The sequence below is a fragment of the Rana temporaria genome, chromosome 1, assembly GCF_905171775.1.
Source record: "Rana temporaria chromosome 1, aRanTem1.1, whole genome shotgun sequence".
NCBI lineage: Eukaryota > Metazoa > Chordata > Amphibia > Anura > Ranidae > Rana > Rana temporaria.
This window is the reverse complement of record NC_053489.1, coordinates 441,304,800-441,327,687: the sequence shown is the minus strand read 5'-3', so window position 1 is coordinate 441,327,687 and position 22,888 is coordinate 441,304,800. Positions and strand designations below refer to the sequence as shown.

General features: G+C 40.7%; 1 protein-coding gene across 6 annotated transcripts in view; it reads right to left on the bottom strand.

Annotated features, from left to right (window-relative positions):
- The window catches only part of ARHGAP24 (Rho GTPase activating protein 24), a 737,825-nt gene that overhangs the window by 7,121 nt on the left and 707,816 nt on the right, over positions 1-22,888 (bottom strand). For all 6 annotated transcript variants that reach the window (XM_040326578.1, XM_040326570.1, XM_040326599.1 and 3 more), the window contains 3 exons: positions 17,673-17,805; positions 14,208-14,281; positions 11,130-11,251 (listed from right to left, as the gene is read on the bottom strand). In XM_040326578.1, coding sequence (XP_040182512.1) covers positions 11,130-11,251; positions 14,208-14,281; positions 17,673-17,805 — 329 coding nt within the window. The remainder of the gene's footprint in view (positions 1-11,129; positions 11,252-14,207; positions 14,282-17,672; positions 17,806-22,888) is intronic.

Here is a 22,888-nt window from a genome sequence, read left to right as displayed (position 1 = left end):
TGTTACACTTTAAAAGACACACAAAAAAAGTGCAAACAAAACCCAGCATGTTCAGACATCAGACAGGGCCTTACCTATGCCTTTACTTACACTTTTTATGAAAAGCATAAAGAAACAAAAAAGCCCATGTCTATTATATATTAACCACTTCTCTACTTTGGGTGTTTTTCAGATTTGGTGTTTACAAGACTAAAACAGTTTTTTTTTGCTAGAAAATTACTCAAACCCCCTAAACATTATATATTTATTTTTTCTAATACCCTAGAGAATAAAATGGCGATCATTGCAATACTTTTTGTCACACCATATTTGCGCAACGGTCTTACAAGCGCACGTTTTTTGGAAAAAAAAATCACTTTTTTTAATTAAAAAATAAGACCGCAATAAATTTGGCCCAATTTTTTTATGTATTGTGAAAGATAATGTTACGCCGAGTAAAATGATACCCAACATGTCACGCTTACAAATTGCGCCCGCTCGTGGCATGGTGTCAAACTTTTACCCTTAAAAATCTCGATAGGCGACATTTAAAAAATTCTACAGGTTGCATTTTTTGAGTTACAGAGTAGGCCTAGGCGATACCTCACTTGTGGGATTTGAACACCGTTTTCATATGCGGGCGCTACTCGCGTATGCGTTCGCTTCTGCACGCGAGCTCGTCGGGACGGGGCGCTTTAAATTTTTTTTATTATTTTTTTTTATTTATTTTATTATTTTTTGCACTGGAAAAAAAAAAAAAAAATGATCACTTTTATTCCTATTACAAGGAATGTAAACATCCCTTGTAATAGAAAAAAGCATGACAGGTCCTCTTAACCTCTTCCATACCGGGCAGTTATACACACTTCCATACCAGGCCTTTTCTGGCACTTCTCTCCTTCATGTACAAATCATAATTTTTTTGCTAGAAAATTACGCAGAACCCCCAAACATTATATATGTTTTTTTAGCAGACACCCTAGGGAATAAAACGACGGTCATTGAAACCTTTTATCTTGCACGGTATTTGCGCAATAATTTTTCAAACGCCTTTTTTTGGGAAAAAAATTGTTTCATGAATTAAAAAAATTTAAAAACAGTAAAGTTAGCCCAATTTTTCTGTAAAATATGAAATATGATGTTACACCGAGTAAATAGATACCTAACATGTCACGCTTTAAAATTGCGCACACTCATGGAATGGCGCCAAACTTCGGTACTTAAAAATCTCCATAGGCAACGATTTGAAATTTTTTACAGGTTACCAGTTTAGATTTACAGAGGAGATCTAGTGCTAGAATTGTTGCTGGCACTCTAACGCACGCGGCGATACCTCACATATGTGGTTTATACAGCGTTTACATATGTCGGCGGGACTTGCGTGTGCGTTCGCTTCTGCGCGCAAGCTACCGGGGACAGGGGCGTTAAAAAAATAAATTTTTATTTCTTTTTTTTTTTTATATATTTATTTCTTTTTTTACACTTTTTTTTTTAATTTTTTATTTTTTTTTATCACTTTTATTCCTATTACAAGGAATGTAAACATCCCTTGTAATAGGAATGTGTGTGACAGGTACTCTTTATGGAGAGATGCAGGGTCAATAAGACCCCACATCTCTCCTCCAGGCTGGAAAGCATGAAATCGGTGAAAAAAAATTCACCGATCTCATGCTTGTGGTTGCTTAGCAGCCGCAATCGCGGCTTTGTTTACTTACGGGGACCCGGGCGTGACGTCATCACATCGCGCCCGGGTCCTCCGACGGTCATAGAGATGACTGGTGACCATCTGGTCACCAGTCATCTCTATGCTTCCTGCGAGCGCCGGACGATTCGTTCTCCGGGCCCCCGATGGCACGGGAGAGCCCAGAGAAGCACCGGATGGCGGCGGGAGGGGGGGGGATGTCCCCTCCCGCCGCCTGTAAGAACGATCTAGCGGCGGAACCGCCGCTATGATCGTTCTTACGTTGTGCAGAATCGCCGGCAGTTTAGAAGGATATCTGAATGATGCCTCTTAGCTGCAGGCATCATTCAGATATCCACCCGGAAAGCCCAGGACGTCATATGACGTCCACTCTGAACGGCAGAAGTTCTTTGTGGACGTCATTTTACTATGGGCTGGTAGGGAAGTGGTTAAATATGAGATCTGGGGTCAAAAAGACCTCAGATCTCATATTTAGGCTTAAATGCAAAAAAAAAAAAAAAAAAAATTGAAAATGTCATTTTTTCAAATGACAAAAAAAAAATGTTTCTTTAGGCTGGGCGGGACTGACGTTTTGACGTCACTTCCGCCCAGCAGAGCTATGGGGACGGGTGAAGGAGATTTTTCCTTCACTCGTAACCCCGCTCAGCTGCCGAGCGGTCCCGATCTCCTCCGCCGCTACCGACGGCTCCGGTAAGCGGCGGAGGGCGCGGCGGGAGGGGGGGGCCCTCTCCCGCCGCCGATAACGGCGATCTCGCGGCGAATCCACCGCGGAGACCGCCGTTATTGTTAACAGAACCGCTGACACTAAAGATTGATACCTCGGTTGTGGCAGCACCTGCTGCCGTTACCGAGACATCAATCTTTAAAGTGTGGACGCATATATGCGTACAGCGGTCTGGAAGTGGTTAATAGGACAATAAAAATGCGGTAACCTATGACAACCATAAATTACAGTGCTTTGAAAAAGTATTCATACTTTGAAATTTTCCACAGTTTGTCATGTTACAACCAAAAACGTGAATGTATTTTATTGGGATTTTATGTGATAGACCAACACAAAGTGGCACATAATTGTGAAGTAGACAAAAAATGATAAATGGTTTTCAATTTTTTTTTTACACATAAATATCTAAGTAGTGTGGTGTGCATTTGTATTCAGCCCCCCTGAGTCAATACTTTGCAGAACCACCTTTCTCTGCAATTACAGCTGCAAGTCTTTTTCAGTATGTCTCTACCAGCTTTGCACATCTAGAGCGTGACATTTTTGCCCATTCTTCTTTGCAAAGTAGCTCAAGCTCTGTCAGATTGGATGGAGAGTGTTGGTGAACAGCAATTTTCAAGTCTTGCCACAGATTCTCAACTAGATTTAGGCTTGGACTTAGATTGGGCCATTCGAACACATGAATATGCTTTGATCGAAATCATTCCATTGTAGCTCTGGCTGTATGTTTAGGGTCATTGTCCTGCTGGAAGGTGAACCTCTTCCCCAGTCTCAAGTGTTTTGCAGACTCTAATGCCCTGTACACACGATCGGTTCGTCTGATGAAAACAAACCGATGGATTTTTTCATCAGATATCCGATGAAGCTGACTTTCATCAGTCTTGCCTACACACCATCGGTTAAAAATCCGATCGTGTCCAAACGCGGTGACGTAAAACACTATGACGTGCTGAGAAAAATGAAGTTCAATGCTTCCGAGCATGCGTCGACTTGATTTTGAGCATGCGTGGATTTTTGACCGATGGATTTCCCCACAGACGATCGTTTTTTTCTATTGGTTTTTTAACCATACGAAAAATTTAAAACAGGTTCTATTTTTTTCACCGATGGGAAAAAAAACTGATGGGGCCCACACACGATCGGTTCGTCCGATGAAAACGGTCCATCGGTCCGTGTGTTCAGGCTAATGTGCAGTGTTGTTGGCTTTCTTTCAACAATGGCTTTCTGCTTGCCATTCTTCAATGAAGGCCAGATTTGTGGAGTGCACGACTAAGTTATTCTCCTCCAGAGTTACCATGGGTCTCTTGGCTGCTTCTTCGACTAATGCTCTCCTTGCCTGGCATGCCAGTTTAGGTGGACGGCCATGTCTTGGTAGCTTTGCAGTTGTGCCATACTCTTTTTACATTTTCAGATAATGGATTGAACAGTGCTCTGTGAAATATTCAAAGCTTGGGAAATTGTTTGACAACATAAACCTGCTTTAAAATTCTGCACAACTTTATCCCTGATCTGTCTGGTGTGTTCCTTGGACTTTGCTGTTTCTTCACTAAGGTTCTCTAACACACCTCTGAGGGCTTCACAGAACAGCTGTATGTATAATGAGTTTGAAGTATACACAGGTGAACTCTATTTACTAATTAGGTGACTTCTGAAGGCAAATGGTCCAACTAGACTTTAGTTAGGGGTATCAGAGTAAAGGGGGCTAAATTCAAATGCATGCCACACTTTTTAGATATTTATTTGTAAAAAAAATTGAAAACCATTTGTGAGTTTACCTTCCCCTTCACAATTATGTGCCACTTTTGTGTTGGTCTATCACATAAAATCCCAATAAACAGTTTTGGTTGTAACATGACAACATGACAAAGTGTGGACAATTACAAATTGTATGAATACTTTTACAAGGCACTGTACCTTTTAACTGCACTACACCCAGCAATCTGATTGTTTTAAGTCACTGCACATCACTGTTACGTCAACCAGTTTATTTTATATATACGTAAATATTGACCACCTTGGACTTTTCCACATTCTGTACTGTGACAGCTAAGTAAAATGGACTTAATCAGAATTTTTATCACTGAGCAATAAAAATAAAAAAATAAAAAAACACTGTTGAAATAAAAATAACCTTTAAAAGTTAAAAAAAATCTACAAATAAAAAAGAAAAGAAGAAAAACCTTGATTGCATATGTATTCAACCCTTGGCTGAGGAAATAGGCTTAAAACAAGTGCAACTAGCTGCCTTCAGCAGTTACATTTTTTAAAGAACATAGACTACCAGGGAGTGTAATTTTAAGTGTTACACGATTTAAAAATAAATATGTTTATGAAAGGTCATAGAGCTTGTTAAGCAAATTTAATTATCAAGACCAAGGTGCTACTGTAACAGTCTTTTTAAAACTCAATTATATAACTATACTGTATACCAGAGTAATTTGGTCTAAAAACTCCCATAAAAGTGCACTGCCGTACTTAAATATATCTACAACTGCAATTCTTTTCTTAGTCCCCCTGCAAGGTCCCACAAATAGCGGTTGATCCTACCAGTGAAGATCACCTAATGCAGCTTTCTGTGATGATGTGGCAACAATGCTGCATTGCTCTTGAATTCGAAGCAGGACTTCCACCAACGGCGGATCCAGGGGGGGGGCAACATGGCAATTGCCCCCCCCCCCCCCCGATGCAATCATGTCACATTGGCTTTAAAAAATAAATAAATAATATATATATATTTTTTTACTATTTTTTTTTAAACTGCTTTGTGGCAACGGCGGATCCGGGGGGGGGGGGGCAACATGGCAATTGCTCCCCCCAGAGACAATCATGTCACATTGGCTTTTAAACTGCTTTGCGGTGCCTGCAGCTCCCGCTGCCGAGTCTCTAACTCTCTCTCCCTCTCTCATCACCAGGGCTGGTAGGCTGCCTGTCCTGAGGCTGCTTTGAGCTGTAGCTGACTGCAGCACTCCCCTCTCTCCTGCGTGTATGACATCGGGCATCTCTCGCTGTGTGTGAGAGCTGGGTCTGTGTTCGGCTGTGCTGCCTGTGCTAGACCTGCTCGTGTGATAGTAGATGGAGATGGAACACTGATTGAATCAGTGTTTTGTCTATCACACAAGCCCGTCTAGGGTGGGACTTTGCTAGAGCCGAACACAGACCTACAGCTCCTGTTTGTTCCATGACACACGTCGGTAGAGGAGATACCTGCTGTGTGTGATTGAGGCAATGCCATGGTGAGTGCCATGCACAGTGTGGCTGCATTAATAGACAAAAGTGGGGCTGCATTCATATACAAAAGTGGGACTGCATGTATATACAAAAGTGGGACTGCATTCATATACAAAAGTGGGACTGCATTCATATACAAAAGTGGGACTGCATTCATATACAAAAGTGGGACTGCATTCATATACAAAAGTGGGACTGCATTCATAGACACAAGTGGGGCTGCATTCATAGACAAAAGTGGGGCTGCATTCATAGACACAAGTGGGACTGCATTTATAGACACAAGTGGGACTGCATTGATATACAAAAGTGGGTCTGCATTGATATACAAAAGTGGGTCTGCATTGATATACAAAAGTGGGACTGCATTAATATACAAAAGTGGGACTGAATTTATACACAAAGGTGGGGCTGCGTTCATATGCACAGTGAGGCTGCAATGGTGGGCACTGATGAGGCTGCATTGATCTCTTGTACCATGTGTTCAGTCTCTGACCATCCCTTGTACCATGCCTGCAGTCTCTGACCATCTCTTATACCACGTCTGCAGTCTCTGACCATCTCTTGTACCATGCCTGCAGTCTCTGACCATCTCTTATACCACGTCTGCAGTCTCTGACCATCCCTTGTACCACGTCTGCAGTCTCTGACCATCCCTTGTACCACGTCTGCAGTCTCTGACCATCCCTTGTACCACGTCTGCAGTCTCTGACCATCTCCTGTACCACGTCTGCAGTCTCTGACCATCTCTTATACCACTTCTGCAGTCTCTGACCATCCCTTGTACCATGCCTGCAGTCTCTGACCATCTCTTGTACCACGTCTGCAGTCTCTGACCATCCCTTGTACCACGTCTGCAGTCTCTGACCATCTCCTGTACCACGTCTGCAGTCTCTGACCATCTCTTGTACCATGTCTGCAGTCTCTGACAATCTCTTGTACCATGTCTGCAGTCTCTGACCATCTCTTGTACCATGTCTGCATTCTCTGACCATCTCTTGTACCATGTCTGCAGTCTCTGACCATCCCTTGTACCACGTCTGCAGTCTCTGACCATCTCCTGTACCACGTCTGCAGTCTCTGACCATCTCCTGTACCACGTCTGCAGTCTCTGACCATTTCTTGTACCACGTCTGCAGTCTTTGACCATCCCTTGTACCACGTCTGCAGTCTCTGACCATCCCTTGTACCACGTCTGCAGTCTCTGACCATCTCCTGTACCACGTCTGCAGTCTCTGACCATTTCTTGTACCACGTCTGCAGTCTTTGACCATCCCTTGTACCACGTCTGCAGTCTCTGACCATCCCTTGTACCACGTCTGCAGTCTCTGACCATCTCCTGTACCATGTCTGCAGTCTCTGACCATCTCTTGTACCATGCCTGCAGTCTCTGACCATCTCTTATACCATGCCTGCAGTCTCTGACCATCTCTTATACCATGTCTGCAGTCTCTGGCCATCCCTTGTACCATGCCTGCAGTCTCTGACCATCTCTTGTACCACGTCTGCAGTCTCTGACCATCCCTTGTACCATGTCTGCAGTCTCTGACCATCTCCTGTACCACGTCTGCAGTCTCTGACCATCTCTTGTACCATGTCTGTAGTCTCTGACCATCTCTTGTACCATGTCTGCAGTCTCTGACCATCTCTTGTACCATGTCTGCAGTCTCTGACCATCTCTTGTACCATGTCTGCATTCTCTGACCATCTCTTGTACCATGTCTGCAGTCTCTGACCATCTCTTGTACCATGTCTGCAGTCTCTGACCATCTCTTGTACCATGTCTGCAGTCCCTGACAATCGTCTACAAACTATGGGATAGATTTATGGCATTTATATTTAAATATTTTTTACTAGTAATGGCGGCGATCATTGATTTTTTAGCTACAGGGGTGAATACTAATGTGCAGCATTGTATATCAACCATTACAACTACTTTAAAGAATTCTAATCTATCAATGTCTGTAATAACAACAAACAGTATTAATGTGTGCTTATGTTCAGCCACAGTTGTGCCTGGAATGAGGCTGATGTGAGTGAATGTAACTTTACTTCTGGCATCACAACTAAGATATGATGAAATATTTGATCTAATCACAGGATTAGGTCACAGTAAAAGATGTCAACTAAACTGCACAACGACAACTGGTGTTCTATGTAATGGGTATTACTTTGTTCATGACTATTTTAGTCAAAGTGTTGACATCAAATGTTTGGAGGTCATCTTCTTGTCGGCATTAAAAAATGATCAGCACGAAATGACATTGAGATCAGTTTCAATATAAATGGTAAGTGATGATGTCACTGTTAAAGAAACAGTTCAGAATGCCTGCCTGAGGTAGGACATAAAAGGATGAGATAACACAGCCATATGTAAGAAATTAAGTCGAGTCCATTGTGGCATTAGTTCATAAATGTAATCTGTGTCAGGGAGAACTCGATAATATGGCTGAATTTGCAGAACCCTGCTATCACCTGCTGGCTTCTATTGGTCTTCTGTTGTTGGAACTCCCTACCATCCCCTGCAGCTGCTGCTTGCTGACACAGGGGAGCCACAGCTCACATCACATGACAGCACTGAAGATCTGGTATTTACACAGATCTATTTACAAGGATAGCCTCTACTTCTACTTTAAGTGGGTGTGATTTGTCACATTAAAGCCTAATTTTACATAGGAATGGCCTAAGAGGTACATCAGCTGTACTGCAATTGTATAAATTATATGTATTAGTGTCAGAACATATTCTTCAGGCAAAACTAATTTTACAATTTAGGAACAATGTCATTGTGTAGTGTATATACACACACACACACACACACACACACACACACACACAAAACACGTTGTTTACAGAAAATAATATACTCCATAATCTAATTCAGCAAATCTAAAATTTAGTCATAGGCCATTGGCTCTCCAAACCTTCTAAATAAAAGACTATTCAGATTTAGGGGGGCTGGACTGTGTTCAGTGGGAGTAGAAAATGCCCTGGTATCAGTGGGTGTAAGCAATGCCTCAAGCTTGGTGGTCAGTGGGAGTAAAAAAAATACTCCATCATTGGTATCACTGGGAGGAATACTACCCCATCTTTGGTGTCAGTGGCAGGAATAATACCCAACTGTTGTTGTCAGTGGAAGGAATTTTGCCCAACTGCTTCTTATCAGTGGGAGGAATAGTGCTTTAGTGCCGGATAAAGACTAGCATAGGGCCATGTTCGGCCTATAGTTTGGAGACTGTTGGCATAGGCAAACTGCCAAACACACCGTCGCAGTAAAAATATGTGAACAGGCTTGGCAGCCTAACTATTGCGTCATTTTGTTAAATTTATGTTCTAATCCATAAGTATGACAATGTAGATCTGCCAATACAGTACACACAGTGCCCTCCCTAACATTACATAGAAGGGGGAAGCTATGTATAGTAAGGAAAGTAAAAAGGTAAACCGCAACCTTTAAAATTGGTTTTTATTAACCACTTCAATACTGGGTACTTTCACCCAGGCTAATTTTAAGCTTTTAGTGCTCTCACACTTTGAATTACAATTGCGCGGTCATGTAATGCTGTACCCAAACACAATAAAAAAAAAAAATTGAGACAGATATAGCTTTCTTTTGGTGGTATTTAATTACCACTGAGTTGTTGCTAAAAAGTTTTACTTTGTTTCTGTTATAAAATGTTGTAAATAAGTATGTTTTCTCCTTCGCTGATGTGCACTCATGTGCACTGATGAGGTGGCACTGATGGGCACTGATGAAGTGGCACTAATATTCAGCACTGCTGGGCACTGATGAGGAGGCACTTATATTCAGCACTGCTGGGCACTGATAGGTGGCACTGATATGGCACTGGTAGGACAATGATAACTGACACTGGTGGGCACTGATAGATGGCTCTGATGGGCAGCAATGATGGGCACTGATAGGCGGCACTTATGTGCACTGATAGGCAGTACTGATGGGCACTGATGGGAAATGATGGTCATAGATGGGCACTGATGAGGAGGCTTTGACAGGCAACACTGATGGGAACTGATTGGCATCACTGATGGGAACTGATTGGCATCACTAATGGGCCCTGGTGGACATTGCTTATGGGGCTACACTAATAATCACTGCATTGATATTCAGTACAGATTCCCGCTGTCAGGATAGCCACTTATCGGCTATCCTCTACTCACGCTCTGTCATCGCAAATAGAGGTATGACGATTAATCGGCACTTCTTACTTACGCTGTAATCAGCTGTGATTGGACAAAGCTGATCACATGTTAAAGGGCTTACATTATAGGCTCTTTACTGTGATCAAAGATGTAGTGTTATTGGTTCTGAAGGATGTCACATGATGTCCAGTCAGAACCTGGAGAGCCACAACCTGGCCGTGATTTTTCTATAGGCCAGGCGAGATGTGGTTAAGATATGCCATGTACAGTATATGGGAACATGTAACAAATGTGAAGTTATACTGATTTGACTGTAGAAATTACACTTTAACCTCCCTGGTGGTATTTCCGAGTGTGGCTTGTGGTTAAATTTCAGTACCATTAGCGGTAACCATGAGCCACACTCGGGATTGCATCTGAGGATCCTGGTGCAGTGTACTTACATTGTCCCCTAGATCCTGCGATGTCCCCACAGCTGTGTCTGCAGGCTCTGTCCTCCGCCCGATGCCTCTGTGTGGGTTATGTTCCCTGCGAGCATCGCGATGCATAAGGGCGAAGCCCGGTGGCAAATTCAAAAATTACTAAATTCATAACACATACAGTACACTGTGATCTTACAGATTACATTACTGTGTGAAATCATTTCACCTACGAAACTCGAGATTGTTCATGGCAACCAAAAAGTGTCCCTTTAGACCAGCTAGAAAACAGTGATAGTAAATTAGAACACTTGCATAATTGAACGATAGTGAATCGTGGGGAAATTCATTTTATTATTATATTATTTTTTATAATTATTTATAGTTATTTATTATATTATAATTTATGATTTCATACTTCAAACTTTATCATACCTGGGATGTCTACTAGACTCTTGTTTGAACAGATTTATGTGAGTTATTGCTAAGAATTAAAGGCCTACAAAAATACCACCAAATTTCTATGCAAAACAATATATGGCTTTGAGACGCAAAAAATCTGACATAATCATACCGCCAGGGTGGCTACAGTTCAAAGTATTATACAATGCAATGAAGCCTTATCAGCCTACAGTTCGGTTTCTCCTCTCCCTGTCTAAATTCTAATATAGTACAATGGATTAAATGAAGCTAATACAAAGACAAAATTAGATACTACTGTATACAATATTAATGAATGTATTTACAATACATGTGACTTTTTATATAATGTTTAAGCTAACACTTTCAAATATTATTATTTTTTATATAGGAAGTGAGATGTACTATTACTTATGGGTATTAAATACACATGTTTTTATAACAAAAAAAGTTTAATTGATGTATCAGTAGCATTTTCCAAAACTATTATCAATCTTACCCTCCATTATAGTCATTGGATCCTCCACTTTGGGACGCAGGATGTTTGGCCCAAAGACTGTAGCCAAGTTCTGAACACTCATTTTATTCACTCCAGAATAGGACTGTACCTCATCTAAGAATCTGTTAGGTACAGAAAAAATATATAATTAGGGTACAGGTATAATTTACTATAGATAAATGGAACAAAACTGGACTTTTGCTCTGGAGACAATGTATAAGGCTTTTTATGGGGCAGTTTTTACTGTTTCACTCAAAAATCACAATGGTCACAACACAAATTACAATTGTCACATGCCATGTACAGTACATATGTTTTTCTAAAAGTATGGAAAGCTGCCATCTGAAGTGACTGTTCAACCACATACAGTTACTGTTTGGGTATTCTCACAGCCACAGGTGCTGGCAAGGGAGATTTCTCTATTTGCGCTATTTAGCGTTGATAGAGGAATCTATTATGTTTGTATGCCTAATCTAAAGCCTCGTACACACGCTCAGTTTACTCGGCAAGAACCAGCAAGAAAACTGTTGGCAGAGCTTTCTTGCCGACTATACCGAGGCTGTGTACGAGACAAGAAAACTGCCCAGAATCTAGACGAGAAAAATAGAGAACATGTTCTCTATTTTCTCATCGTGAGATTCTCTGCAGTTTTCCTGCCGAGAAACCCGAGAGTGTGTATACTTACCTGGTCGCCGTGGAAACCTGCGCATGCTTGAAATCCTGGGCATAGGTAGGGTGCAGCACGATGGCGGCGATGGCATCGAATGTGACAAGCGCCTGCTCGTCGTGCACGATTACATCACCGCGTTTTTGCCTTTCAAGAGGACCGCGGTTCTTTTGAAAGGAGAGTCTGTACACTCGGGCGCAAGAGATTCTTGCCAAGAATCTCGTCAGGAAAAACAACATTGTTTTCCTGACGAGATTCTGGCCCGTGTGTATGAGGCTTAACACTTGGCTTTGGTAAAGCAGGAAAGGAAGGATTGCAACACATGTTCAGTGTTTATCACAATGAGAAATGTAAAGCATTTTACAGAAAGGACTTGGGAAACAGGTTCCATGTTTTGGTGTTAGCATGCAGGGAGCCTCGTGTAAAAATTACAGGGCACTGAGGTCCCTTTGGATTGTACTAATGCTTAAAATCTCTATGGTTGTGACACAGATAGCAGTCAGGCCTAGTAGAGGACTGAATCCTGCACTATTCTAAAAAAAAAAGAGAAATACATTTTTGGAGGGGTTGCATTTTGATATTTTTATCTACTTACAATAAAACTTTTATGTTTATTCAAAGATTAATTTATAACCTTTGTATCTTGGAACCACACAACAGTAGTTGTATAGCAGGGATAATGAAAATGAGTCTCAAATTTTGTTATTTCTAAAGTACCCATTAAAGTACTTGTCATATCAGTGTATTTCTTTGAATTATACATCTGCAATCAAACATAGTACTATTTTCAATAATCAATCAGAGATTTTTTTCACATAAATTACAGATATCATTACCTGATGTCTTGCTACAGTGAATAAAAAGGCAGCTGAGGCCAACAAGATATAAATATAGGCATTGTCTTTCTTCATTAACAGAAACATTTGTATGGTCAATTTTATTTGTATTTAAGTTTACACATACAGTGGAACCTCGGTTTATGAGTAACTCAGTTAACAAGTGTTTTGAAAGACAAGAAACTTTTAAAAAATAATTCTGACTCGGTTTGCAAGTGTTGTCTCGCAGAACGAGCAGAATTCAAGCTAATGGGGCCTGCAGTACTGCATTTGGCCTGAGGTGGGGGGCGCTGGAGCAGAGCCGGACTGCGATTGGCGATGTTCGGAAATGCATGAAAAGCCCAGAGGACAGCTCAGCTGACCTCTGCAAATCTCGGGAACAAAGTCTTTCCGTGGTTTGCCGAGGTCAGCCGAAGTGTCCTCGGGCCTTTTCGGCCATTTCTGAGGCTCTCCAGCGCCCCCCGCCTCTGGCCGCATGTGGTATTACATGCCATTAAAGTCAAAACAGAACAAATTGTTTTCGTTTCCATTGACTTCAATGGGGAAACTCACTTTGATATGCGAGTACTTTGAATTACGAGCATTCTCCTGGAACTGATTATGCTGGTTCCACTGTATTTAAACTGATGTTTTATATTTTTTATTATTCATATGAAATCTTGGGCCAAGGTTTGTCTGCCCAGGAGAAGCCTTGTTTTTTTTTTTTAAGGAATACAAGGCTTCCTCTGATCAACCGAGGTGGAAACTGCAACATCTTTTGCCCAGTCTTGTATCCACTGGTAAAAATACAAAGCGTTTTCTGAATAGCAGAGAAGCACTCAGCCCGACTCTTTTTTTTATTCCTACAACAGACGGGAAGTCGCTGCTGGAACACGGCTCTGAAAGCTGTATGTAGATAATGCTACTAGAATATATTACAGACGCACACAGAGGCTACTTTATTTAATAATGGGAATAGAATTATTTAAAGTAGCATGAAACCTGCAATTCTACTTTAACGTGTTACTAAACCCACAATAGTAAAACCAGTCTGTAGCTGCAGGAAAGCATGCTTGTTATAGTCACTGTGGAACCTAATCCTCTGTATTGTGTAAAAAGGCCATTTGATCCTGTATGCACAGATCACCCTTCCCTGCACTGTCCCCCTGGACTAATCTAGATAACACAGAGCCTTTGGAGTCAGGCTGCACATGCTCAGTTTGGTGTGTATTGCTAGAGTGGTTGTTTTTTTTTTCTTGGGAGAATGCATGCGATCAACACAGGGCCAATCAGCACTGTCCAGACAGAGGGTCAGGAGCCCTGCAGCCTCATAGGACAGTTCAGTGCAGTATGAAAACTCCTCCTACAAGCTTCATCAGGAGCTGATAGAAATCACAAGATTGCTATATACTGCTGATGAGAAAAAGTATTTAGCTGTTTATATTTACTAAAATAATTGCATTTCCATGTTCTGTGTACTGACTAGAACAGATATAGTGAATGCAGGTTCTAGGTTTAGTAAACACTTAGTTTAGTAACAAGAAAACACATAAAAACAGCCGATATTTTGACTAATTATACCCTTGAGCATCTTACCTACAGATGTATTTCAATAGATTAAAATTAACTTGTGGGAGACTCTTCACTTGTTTTACTAGTTCTGCCATCCCCTGTGGAATACAATAAAAATAATAATTATTGCAATATTTTTTATAGATATGCACCATGCATAAAACTGTATATATTCAATAGCAGTGATAAATGAAGAGAACACTTCCCATACTCAATACTTTTCTAACATGAAAACTTGCTCATAATCTCAGAATCAATCCTTCATGGGAACGGCAGCTGTAACCAATAATTACATCTAAATGCCTTTTACTTATATAAGTGGTTTCATTTTCTGAAACTGCTTATCATACATGAAAGCTTACAGTGTTTAGTAGAGTGAAAGATTGCAGAAAGTTTTTTTGACTTTTCGCATTTATGCATTTGCTACAATTCCATTTCTGTTGAGCCCAGAGCTCTGGACAAATCATTTTAATGGCTGTACCTAGAGAGAATTTTGTATCACAGTGTGACATTAAAAAGGTTACCTTCTGTGAAAACGCCAGTACAAAATGATCAAAACATCCAAAGATTTAAGCAGCAGAAGTTACGCTCATTTGTACCACTAACTTGTTCCCTGCCCTCTTCATATCTTCAGAGCTTTTCTATTTATGAGTAGCTTGCCCATCACATTAAAGAGCCAGTAGAGAGATTTGGGATGTGGGAAGGGTGTGCAAAATCATTGCTACTTACAATGTCAAACATACAGAATAGCAGATTTTGGGTTTCCATACATCATGCCAATGAAGAAGTACACATGGCAGACTGACAATGCTGCTGGTTGCAAAGCAGCAGCTTTGTGTTGTCAGCCTGCAACAGGCACAATTACTGGCATTATCTCCAGGCAAGAAAGTTCCTAAACATATTCACAAAATTATTTGCCTAAAAATACCGTATAGAGCGAGGCAAGATGACTAACATATTTTAAAATGTACTTAACCGAGCCTCTTTCTGAGATTTGGTGTTTATAAGTTTCCTAACTCCTAGAGAATAAAATGATGGTCATTGCAATACTTTTTGTCACACCGTATTTGCGCAGCGGTCTTAGAAGCGCAAGTTTTTTCTATTAAAAAATAAAACAGTAAAGTTAGCCAATTTTTTTTTATATTGTAAAAGATAATTTTACGCAGAGTAAATTGATACCCAACATGTCTTCAAAGTTGCACCCGCTCGTGGAATGGTGACAAACTTTTACCCATAGGCGATGTTTAAAATATTCTACAGGTTGCATGTTTTGAGTTACAGAGAAGGTTTAGGGCTAGAATTTTTGCTCTCGCTCTAACAATCGTGTGTAGTTTGAACACCGTTTTCATACGTGGGCGCTGCGTATGCGTTCGCTTCTGCATGCAAGCTCGTGTTAACATTTTTATTTTTTTCTTATTTATTTTACCTTTTATTTTTTATTCTTACACTGTTCTTTTTAAAAAAATTGGGTCACTTTTATTGAAAACATCCATTGTAATAAAAAAAGCAGGACCTCTTAAATATGAGGTCTGGGGTCAAAAAGACCTCAGATCTCATATTTACCATAAAATGCAATAAAGAAATAAAAAAAATGTAATGTAATTTAAAAAAAAATTCCCTTTAAGAGCATTGGAAGTGATGTTTTGACGTCGTTTCTGTCCTGTAATGATATGGAGATGGGTGAGGGCCATCTTCCCCTCACTCGTCTCCATGTCAGCCTAGGGAGAGGAACCGATCGCCTCCGCCACTACCGACGGCTCATGTAAGCAGCGGAGAGCGGCGGGAGGGGGGCCCTCTCCCACTACCGATAAAAGTGATCTTGCTGTAAATCTTGTGCTTTTTTTTTTCCTAATGATTCAGCAGTGTGTTGCAATAAAAGGCAGATTCAAAAGCAGATGATCAGTAACAAGTGAATGGCCTGCTTTGAGCGCCAACTTAAAAAGCCATAGCAACATAAACTAAATATAAAAAACACACACAAAACAAACCTCAAAGTGCGGCCTCTGAAATAAAAGCCAATGTTTTGAAGGGGCAATAAAAAAAGTTTGTTATGGATGGAACAACAACTAAAATTGACCTACTGACTTTAAATCAACCATACAAATTAATTAAATTGGCTGTAATGGCTCAAGGTTTTTTACCTTCACGTGTTGTGTAGTAAAAAACCTTCTATGTTCAGCAATGTCCCCAGCCCTCCCCCAAAACTTGCCCGAGCCCCATCCCAATACAACAATGTACACAAAAGCCTCAGTGCTCCCGGATCTCCCCCTCCTTATTGGCTGAAACAGCATTGGCTCTGGTTACTTTCAATCACAGCCAGTGGCGCGGAAGCGAGCCTACTCTGGTGCCTCCATAGCAAGCTCCATAGCAAGCAGGAGGGAGGAACCAGGAGAACCGGTGAGGGGGCCTGAGAAAAGGTGGATCAGGGCTGCTCTGTGCAAAACCATTGCACAGAGCAGGTAAGTATAACATGTTTGGTATTAAAATAAAAGTCAGCAAAAGGGTTGATTGCCCAAAGAGCTAGCAATAACAATTAAAGTACAGTAAAACCTTGGATTGTGAGAATAATTTGTTCCAGAAACATGCTTGTAATCCAAAGCACTTGTACATCAAAGCAAATTTCCCCATAAGAAATAATGGAAACTCAAATGATTTGTTCCACAACCATTTATTTATAGGTCCTTCGGGTTTATAGTCCATATAAAAAGATTATAGCAATGTGATCGGTTGTGTAGCCATAAAATATCCATCCACAAATTGAAGCCTCCACTAGGGGATTAGAAGCAAAATCCAGCAGGAGCCACAGAGTATATAAGAGAAGAGAGGTGCCTCTAAGTGCAGCAATATGTTGTTAAATGTTGTACCTTCATTAAATCTAACCATATTGCTACAATTGGAGGAGCCTCTCCTCTCTTTTATACTCAGATTCTACTTGTATATCAAGACATCGCTTGTATATCAAGTCCAAATTTATAAAAAAATTGGGCTTGTCTTGCAAAACGCTCTCAAACCAAGTTACTCTCAAACCAAGGTTTTACTGTACAATTTTATATTTGACCCTAATCTCTCCCTATGTGGTTTGTCAGCTTTCTCTATTCTTTCCCTACAATAGCTTCTAATTCACTGACACCGTGGCTGCTCTGTGGTCCCCTGTTTATGGTGAGTGGGCTGGCTTAACCAAAAATCCCCTTAATTGGGTTTTCCTAGCCGGCTAACCAGAGTTCAAAGACTATGCAATGCATTATGGTTTAAAAAAATCTTCCTAAATTTGCCGGGACTGTGAATCTCAAAGCTGCAGGATTCGTCTTAATCCATGGTAGTAGCAAACCCAAACTTCATCGCTATTAGTCACCTATCTGATTCATCTACATCATGTTACTGACAGTGAAGTGACCGGAAGAATACAAGTGTTTTTCCTGGGATAGATACACAACAAGAAAAAAATGTTTCAGTAGCTCAGCGATTATGTAATGTTCGGCTGTTACTTACAGATTCCTCCTCTTTGCTCAGCTGTTTTGCACATGAGAGAAAATCCTCATACTTTGAATATGGGATGACAGGCTCTGGCAGCTCACGCAGGTACAGCTTCAGAAGTGAGGCTACGGTGTGGACATCTGTGTTACTGCAGATAACAGGAAAGCAGGTTATGGCTAATGTTTACAAAGCTGGACGGCACATCACACATCAGTCTGCAAGCTGGTAACCTGCCCTTCAGGCTCTGCTACATTTTAATATATATTTTTTCATTTATCACTGCAAATAAACGTCTCTTTTCATGTTCCCCTTTGTCTGCATTTGTATTCAAGTCATAAAATAAACTTGTATATCAGTAATTTCTCTAAAGCAAGTCCCTACTGACAGATGCTCTGTGTGAAATCTGAGAGGCATTTGTATCATTAAAAAGGAAGAAATTAGCAGGAATTGGAATAATATGTAAGAAGATGGATTTGTATCATGCTGTATTTAGTAGACAAATTGGAAATAAAACATAAAATTGCTAGAGCTATGATTGAAATACAACTATGGCCTTGTACACACGACCGATTTTCTCGGCAAAAAACAGCAAGAAAACTGCTGGCAGAGCTCTCTTGCCGAGAAAATCGTTTGTGTGTACGAGGCTTTCGGGTTTCTCGTCAGGAAATCTGGCCAGAATCTCGACAAGAAAAAAAGAGAACCTGCGCTCTTTTTTCTCGTCGAGATACTTGTCGGCATGTTTCCCGGCGAGAAACCCGAGAGTGTGTATACTTACCTGTCGCCGTGGAAACCGTGCATGCTCAAAATGACTTTGACGCATGCGTGGTAGCTTCCACGGCATAGGTAGGGTGAAGCAAGATGGCGGCGATGGCATCGAATGTGACAAGCGCATGCTTGTCAATACGCAATGACGTCACCGCGTTCTTGCCTTTCAAGAGAACCGCGGTTCTTTTGAAAAGGTCAGTGTGTACACTCGGGCGGCAAGAGATTCTTGCCAAGAATCTCGTCGGGAAAAACAAAATTTTTTTCCTGACGAGATTCTTGCCCGTGTGTACGAGGCCTATGTGGTTGTCAGCTTTCTTTGATCTAGGGCTCCTTCGCACCAGCCCCATTGGACTGCGTTGGGCAGCATTCTAACTATAATGCATCACAATTTACTACCCCAGGTTAAATATAGGGGTTGGTTACATAAATGTTGGGGGTTAGGATCAGGTTAAGGGTTATTTTTAGAGGTAAGGCCCATTTAAGGTTAATAGGCTTTCAAACAAAAAAAATTCAATAATCAGTAATAATTCTGTTTACCAAAATGATTGTACAGAGAATAACTGAGCAATCGTCCCAAATAACACCATAGCATTGTTTACAAGTCTAGATAATGCGCATATCATGATTGATCACAATTGAGGAAGAAACTGAGCAGGCAAAAGTATTTTGACCAATGAAAACCTCAAGCTCTACAAATCTATTTTCTGGTAAATATTCATCTAAGAAAGATATTTTGTAAGTTTTGTTTATTTGGCTTGACAGTCAACTCTATCCTTCACCTGTTTCTTCATATCTCTATGTTATATCTATTGGTAGCATAATTCCAATTACATTAGGAGTAACAACTGTTACTAGTAAAAGCAGGGCCCAAAGGCCATTTCTTAAAAAAATATTTGAAGAATTTTTATGCATGTGAGATATCTGTGTGGTTTTATATGTATTAGCTCCAAAAAATGTAATTGGTCTTAAAAGTATAAGCCAACTGTCAGAATTAAATGCCTTTCACCTTTAAAAAAAAAAATCAAAAAATCAAAAATAGAATTAATACTCAACGTAAAATCATTTTCTCTGAGTTCATGGACGGACACAGCCTTAATCTTGACAAAGTGGGTATTAGCCTTCCTTTAGGAGTGACTAGGCAGAAAGTGTTAACAACTTCAAAGCTGAACAGCCCCGCCCAGGGGGCGGTCCTACTGACTATATCCCCTCAGCCTGCACCAAGCAGCTCAGTTCGTAACAAGCAGTACAAACTTAAAAAAAGAGGAGTGGGTGCTGTGTTCGTCCATGAACTCAGAGAAAGGGATTTTACGATGAGTATAAAATACTATTTTCTCTTTCGTTCATGGACGGACACAGCCTTAATCTCGACAAAGTGGGACGTACCAAAGCAGTGTCAAAATGAGGGGTGGGAACAGCATAAAAAAAAACTTCACCCCAAAACAAAACAGAGCCCCTCAACTGAGGAGTTGGAACTTTAAACAGCCGCCTGCAAAACTTTGCACTGTATTGGTTAGGATTTTTGATAGATATTTCTAAAAATATTTGTCTCCAGTTACTTTAGTGGCAATCACTGGTATTATGATTATGGTGTTTCACCTATATTTTGTGTTATATTTTTAGGACCTGGTTTATCATAATTTAGATGCTCTGGGGTTTATAAGTCCATTTATTTTATAGTGCAAAAAAAAGCTAGCTGAGAAGTCTTTATTTTTTTTTATTGGTTTATACACCATCTTAAAATTTAGAGGGCTCCATGATGAGTCATAAATAATTTGTATATGTTTTTAGGGGTTAGGGTGCTATGTCTTTTTCATATTGCTGTATTTAATAAATCATGTTTTTTTTTTTTTTTTTACATTAGCAGTAGGGGAATTGTGGTATTTTTATATCTAGTCTATTACTGGGAAAGGTGGTGCAGTTTCAGTCTGGGTAAACAAAGGTGTTTTTTATCATGAAAGAGCAGGAAGTATAACATTTCACGTATTCTACTTTTATGACATAGTAGCAAGGTATTTTGCTGGATTTGAAAATGTAATATTTTTTTTTACCTAAAATGACCACTAGATGGCAGAACTGCACAACACAATTACTGCTGAAACAAATACAGTACTGTGTTTTGATAAAAAAGGAATGTTTTGTAGGCCATCAGTGTATCAGAGTAGTCCTACAAGTCATATTACATACTACAAGCACCATACTACTTCTCTTAAAGGGATCTACTGAATGCCCAGGGCACAGTATTAATTTTGTATAAAAATTCAAGTTTCAACTATTTTGAAAACCAGTAACCTTCTTTAAATTATTCTACTAATAGTGTTGATGATAAAACCTCTATAATACAAAAAAAGACCAAATTAACTCTATAACATGTTATTTGCAATAATGATCTGTATTTTCACCTCTCACTGGGGGCCACTGCGGAATATAATGGTTGTTATGGCAAATTAGGATCATTACAGCTTAGTAAAATGAGACTACTCTAACTAATAATAGGCTAACTGGACACACTGGAAAGTGGCAGTTTAGTGACTCGGCCGCTCATTTATTCACATCTATTTAGTAAGAAGGATTTTTTTTATTTTGTATGCAACTGCCAGTTGCGGCTGTTGTTTAAAAATTTTAGGGGGGCGCAAACAAACTGAAAGATTCTGAAAAAAAAACATCAATTGCGGCCACTGTGCCATTAAATGCAGCCACTGTGCCCATCACTTTCAGCCATTGTGCCCATAAAACGCAGCCACTGTGCTCATCAAATGCTGCCACTGTGCCCATCAAATGCTGCCACTGTGCCCATCAAATGCTCACACTGTACCCATCAAATGCTTCCACTGTGCCATCAAATGCTGACACTGTGCCATCAAACGCAGTCACTGTACCTTCAAAGGCAGCCACTATGTCATCAAATGCTGCCACTGTGCCATCAAATGCCACCACTGTACCCATCGAATGCTGCCACTGTGGCCATCTAATGCCGCTACTATGCCCCCCCCCCCCCGCCCGCTCGCTGTCTGCCTGGCGGGTGGTGGCTGCAAAAGGGGTGTCCTCCATGTGTCCTCTCCTCCCGTCAGGCGTCCAATCACAGCTCCTGTCGTTTCAGCCAATCAGGTGACAGGTAAGAGATCCAAACACCTGATTGGTAGAGAGGCGGTTCAGTGTTAGGAAAGCGAATATTCATTTGCTTTTCGAACACACCTGGGTGGACAGTGAGGGCCAAGCATGGCGTTCTCATTGCCTCTTTTTTGACACCTATTATATCCTGTGGCTCTAATCAGGTGATTCAAAAATACCCCCTGCCGCTGGAATTCAGGTGCCCGAAAAGGGTCCGGGTGCCTGAATAGGGGGTGGCAGTGGCGGCCATAGATAGATTCATGCTATGCATGAATGTATCCATTGGTCAGAGGGAGGGGTGGCTGGAGAGAGGGGGTGGCGGTGCGCCCTTATGGACACACCGCCACTGGTAGCTACCCAAATAGCACCTCCCTTCTATACTCCCATTCTTATGGGGAAAGTAAAGTATGTAAATGGCAACTACTGGCAATGAGGAAAGTTCTTTCTGAAGGCATTTTGAGAAAGAAACACTATGCCAGTTTATCTGCAGTCCCAGTCTCAGTCTCTCTCACATATATATATATATATATATACTGTATAGATATATATATATATATATATATATATATATATATATATATATATATATATATATATATATATATATATATATACACACACAGTATCTATCTATACATAGATAGATATATCTATATAAATATATATATATATTTTTTTTTTTAAATGACAGTCTCCCAGCTATGCCATGTTATGAGAGACAAGCCACAATACCTAGCTTTATCATATTAAGTAGACAAAACTGCCTTCAGGGCCCCACACAAGCTGCACTCCTGTAAAATTCTGACATACTTCTGTGTCTGTGCAGTCGCTGTATCTGCATTCACCATAGGACAAAAAAAGTCAAATGCCTCCATCACATAGTGAGGGTGCCAGCACCCGTGGGAATGAGGCCTATAGAGTAAAGGGCTGTATTGTTGCAGGTGGGTGACCCTTATGTGTTCTACTACTCTTCTCCAGTTACTGTGGTGGTGTTTATAGTCTCAGATTTTGGTAAAAACAGAACTGTGACTTGTATTTCTCTATGTCTAATTTCCTGAGGGTGGTGCTATATTCATAGAAGTCCTCACCGCTACTGTACTGTATATGAAAAGTCAGTGGAAACGCTTGTCAGAGCCAATTACTTGGCTCCCAGATTCACCCCGTGCCCTCAACCAGTCTTTAAAAACATCAATTACTTTAGCGCAGCAGGTCACAGCGAATACGCAAGTTATTCACAGCCTAGGATGTCCTTGTGTGCCTTTACTGGGGGACAAAAAGGAGCCTGTATTTTGGATACGGGCAAATGCTGATAATAGATCTTCCTGAAATGTGTGGCCTGCCTATGATAAAGTGAGGCC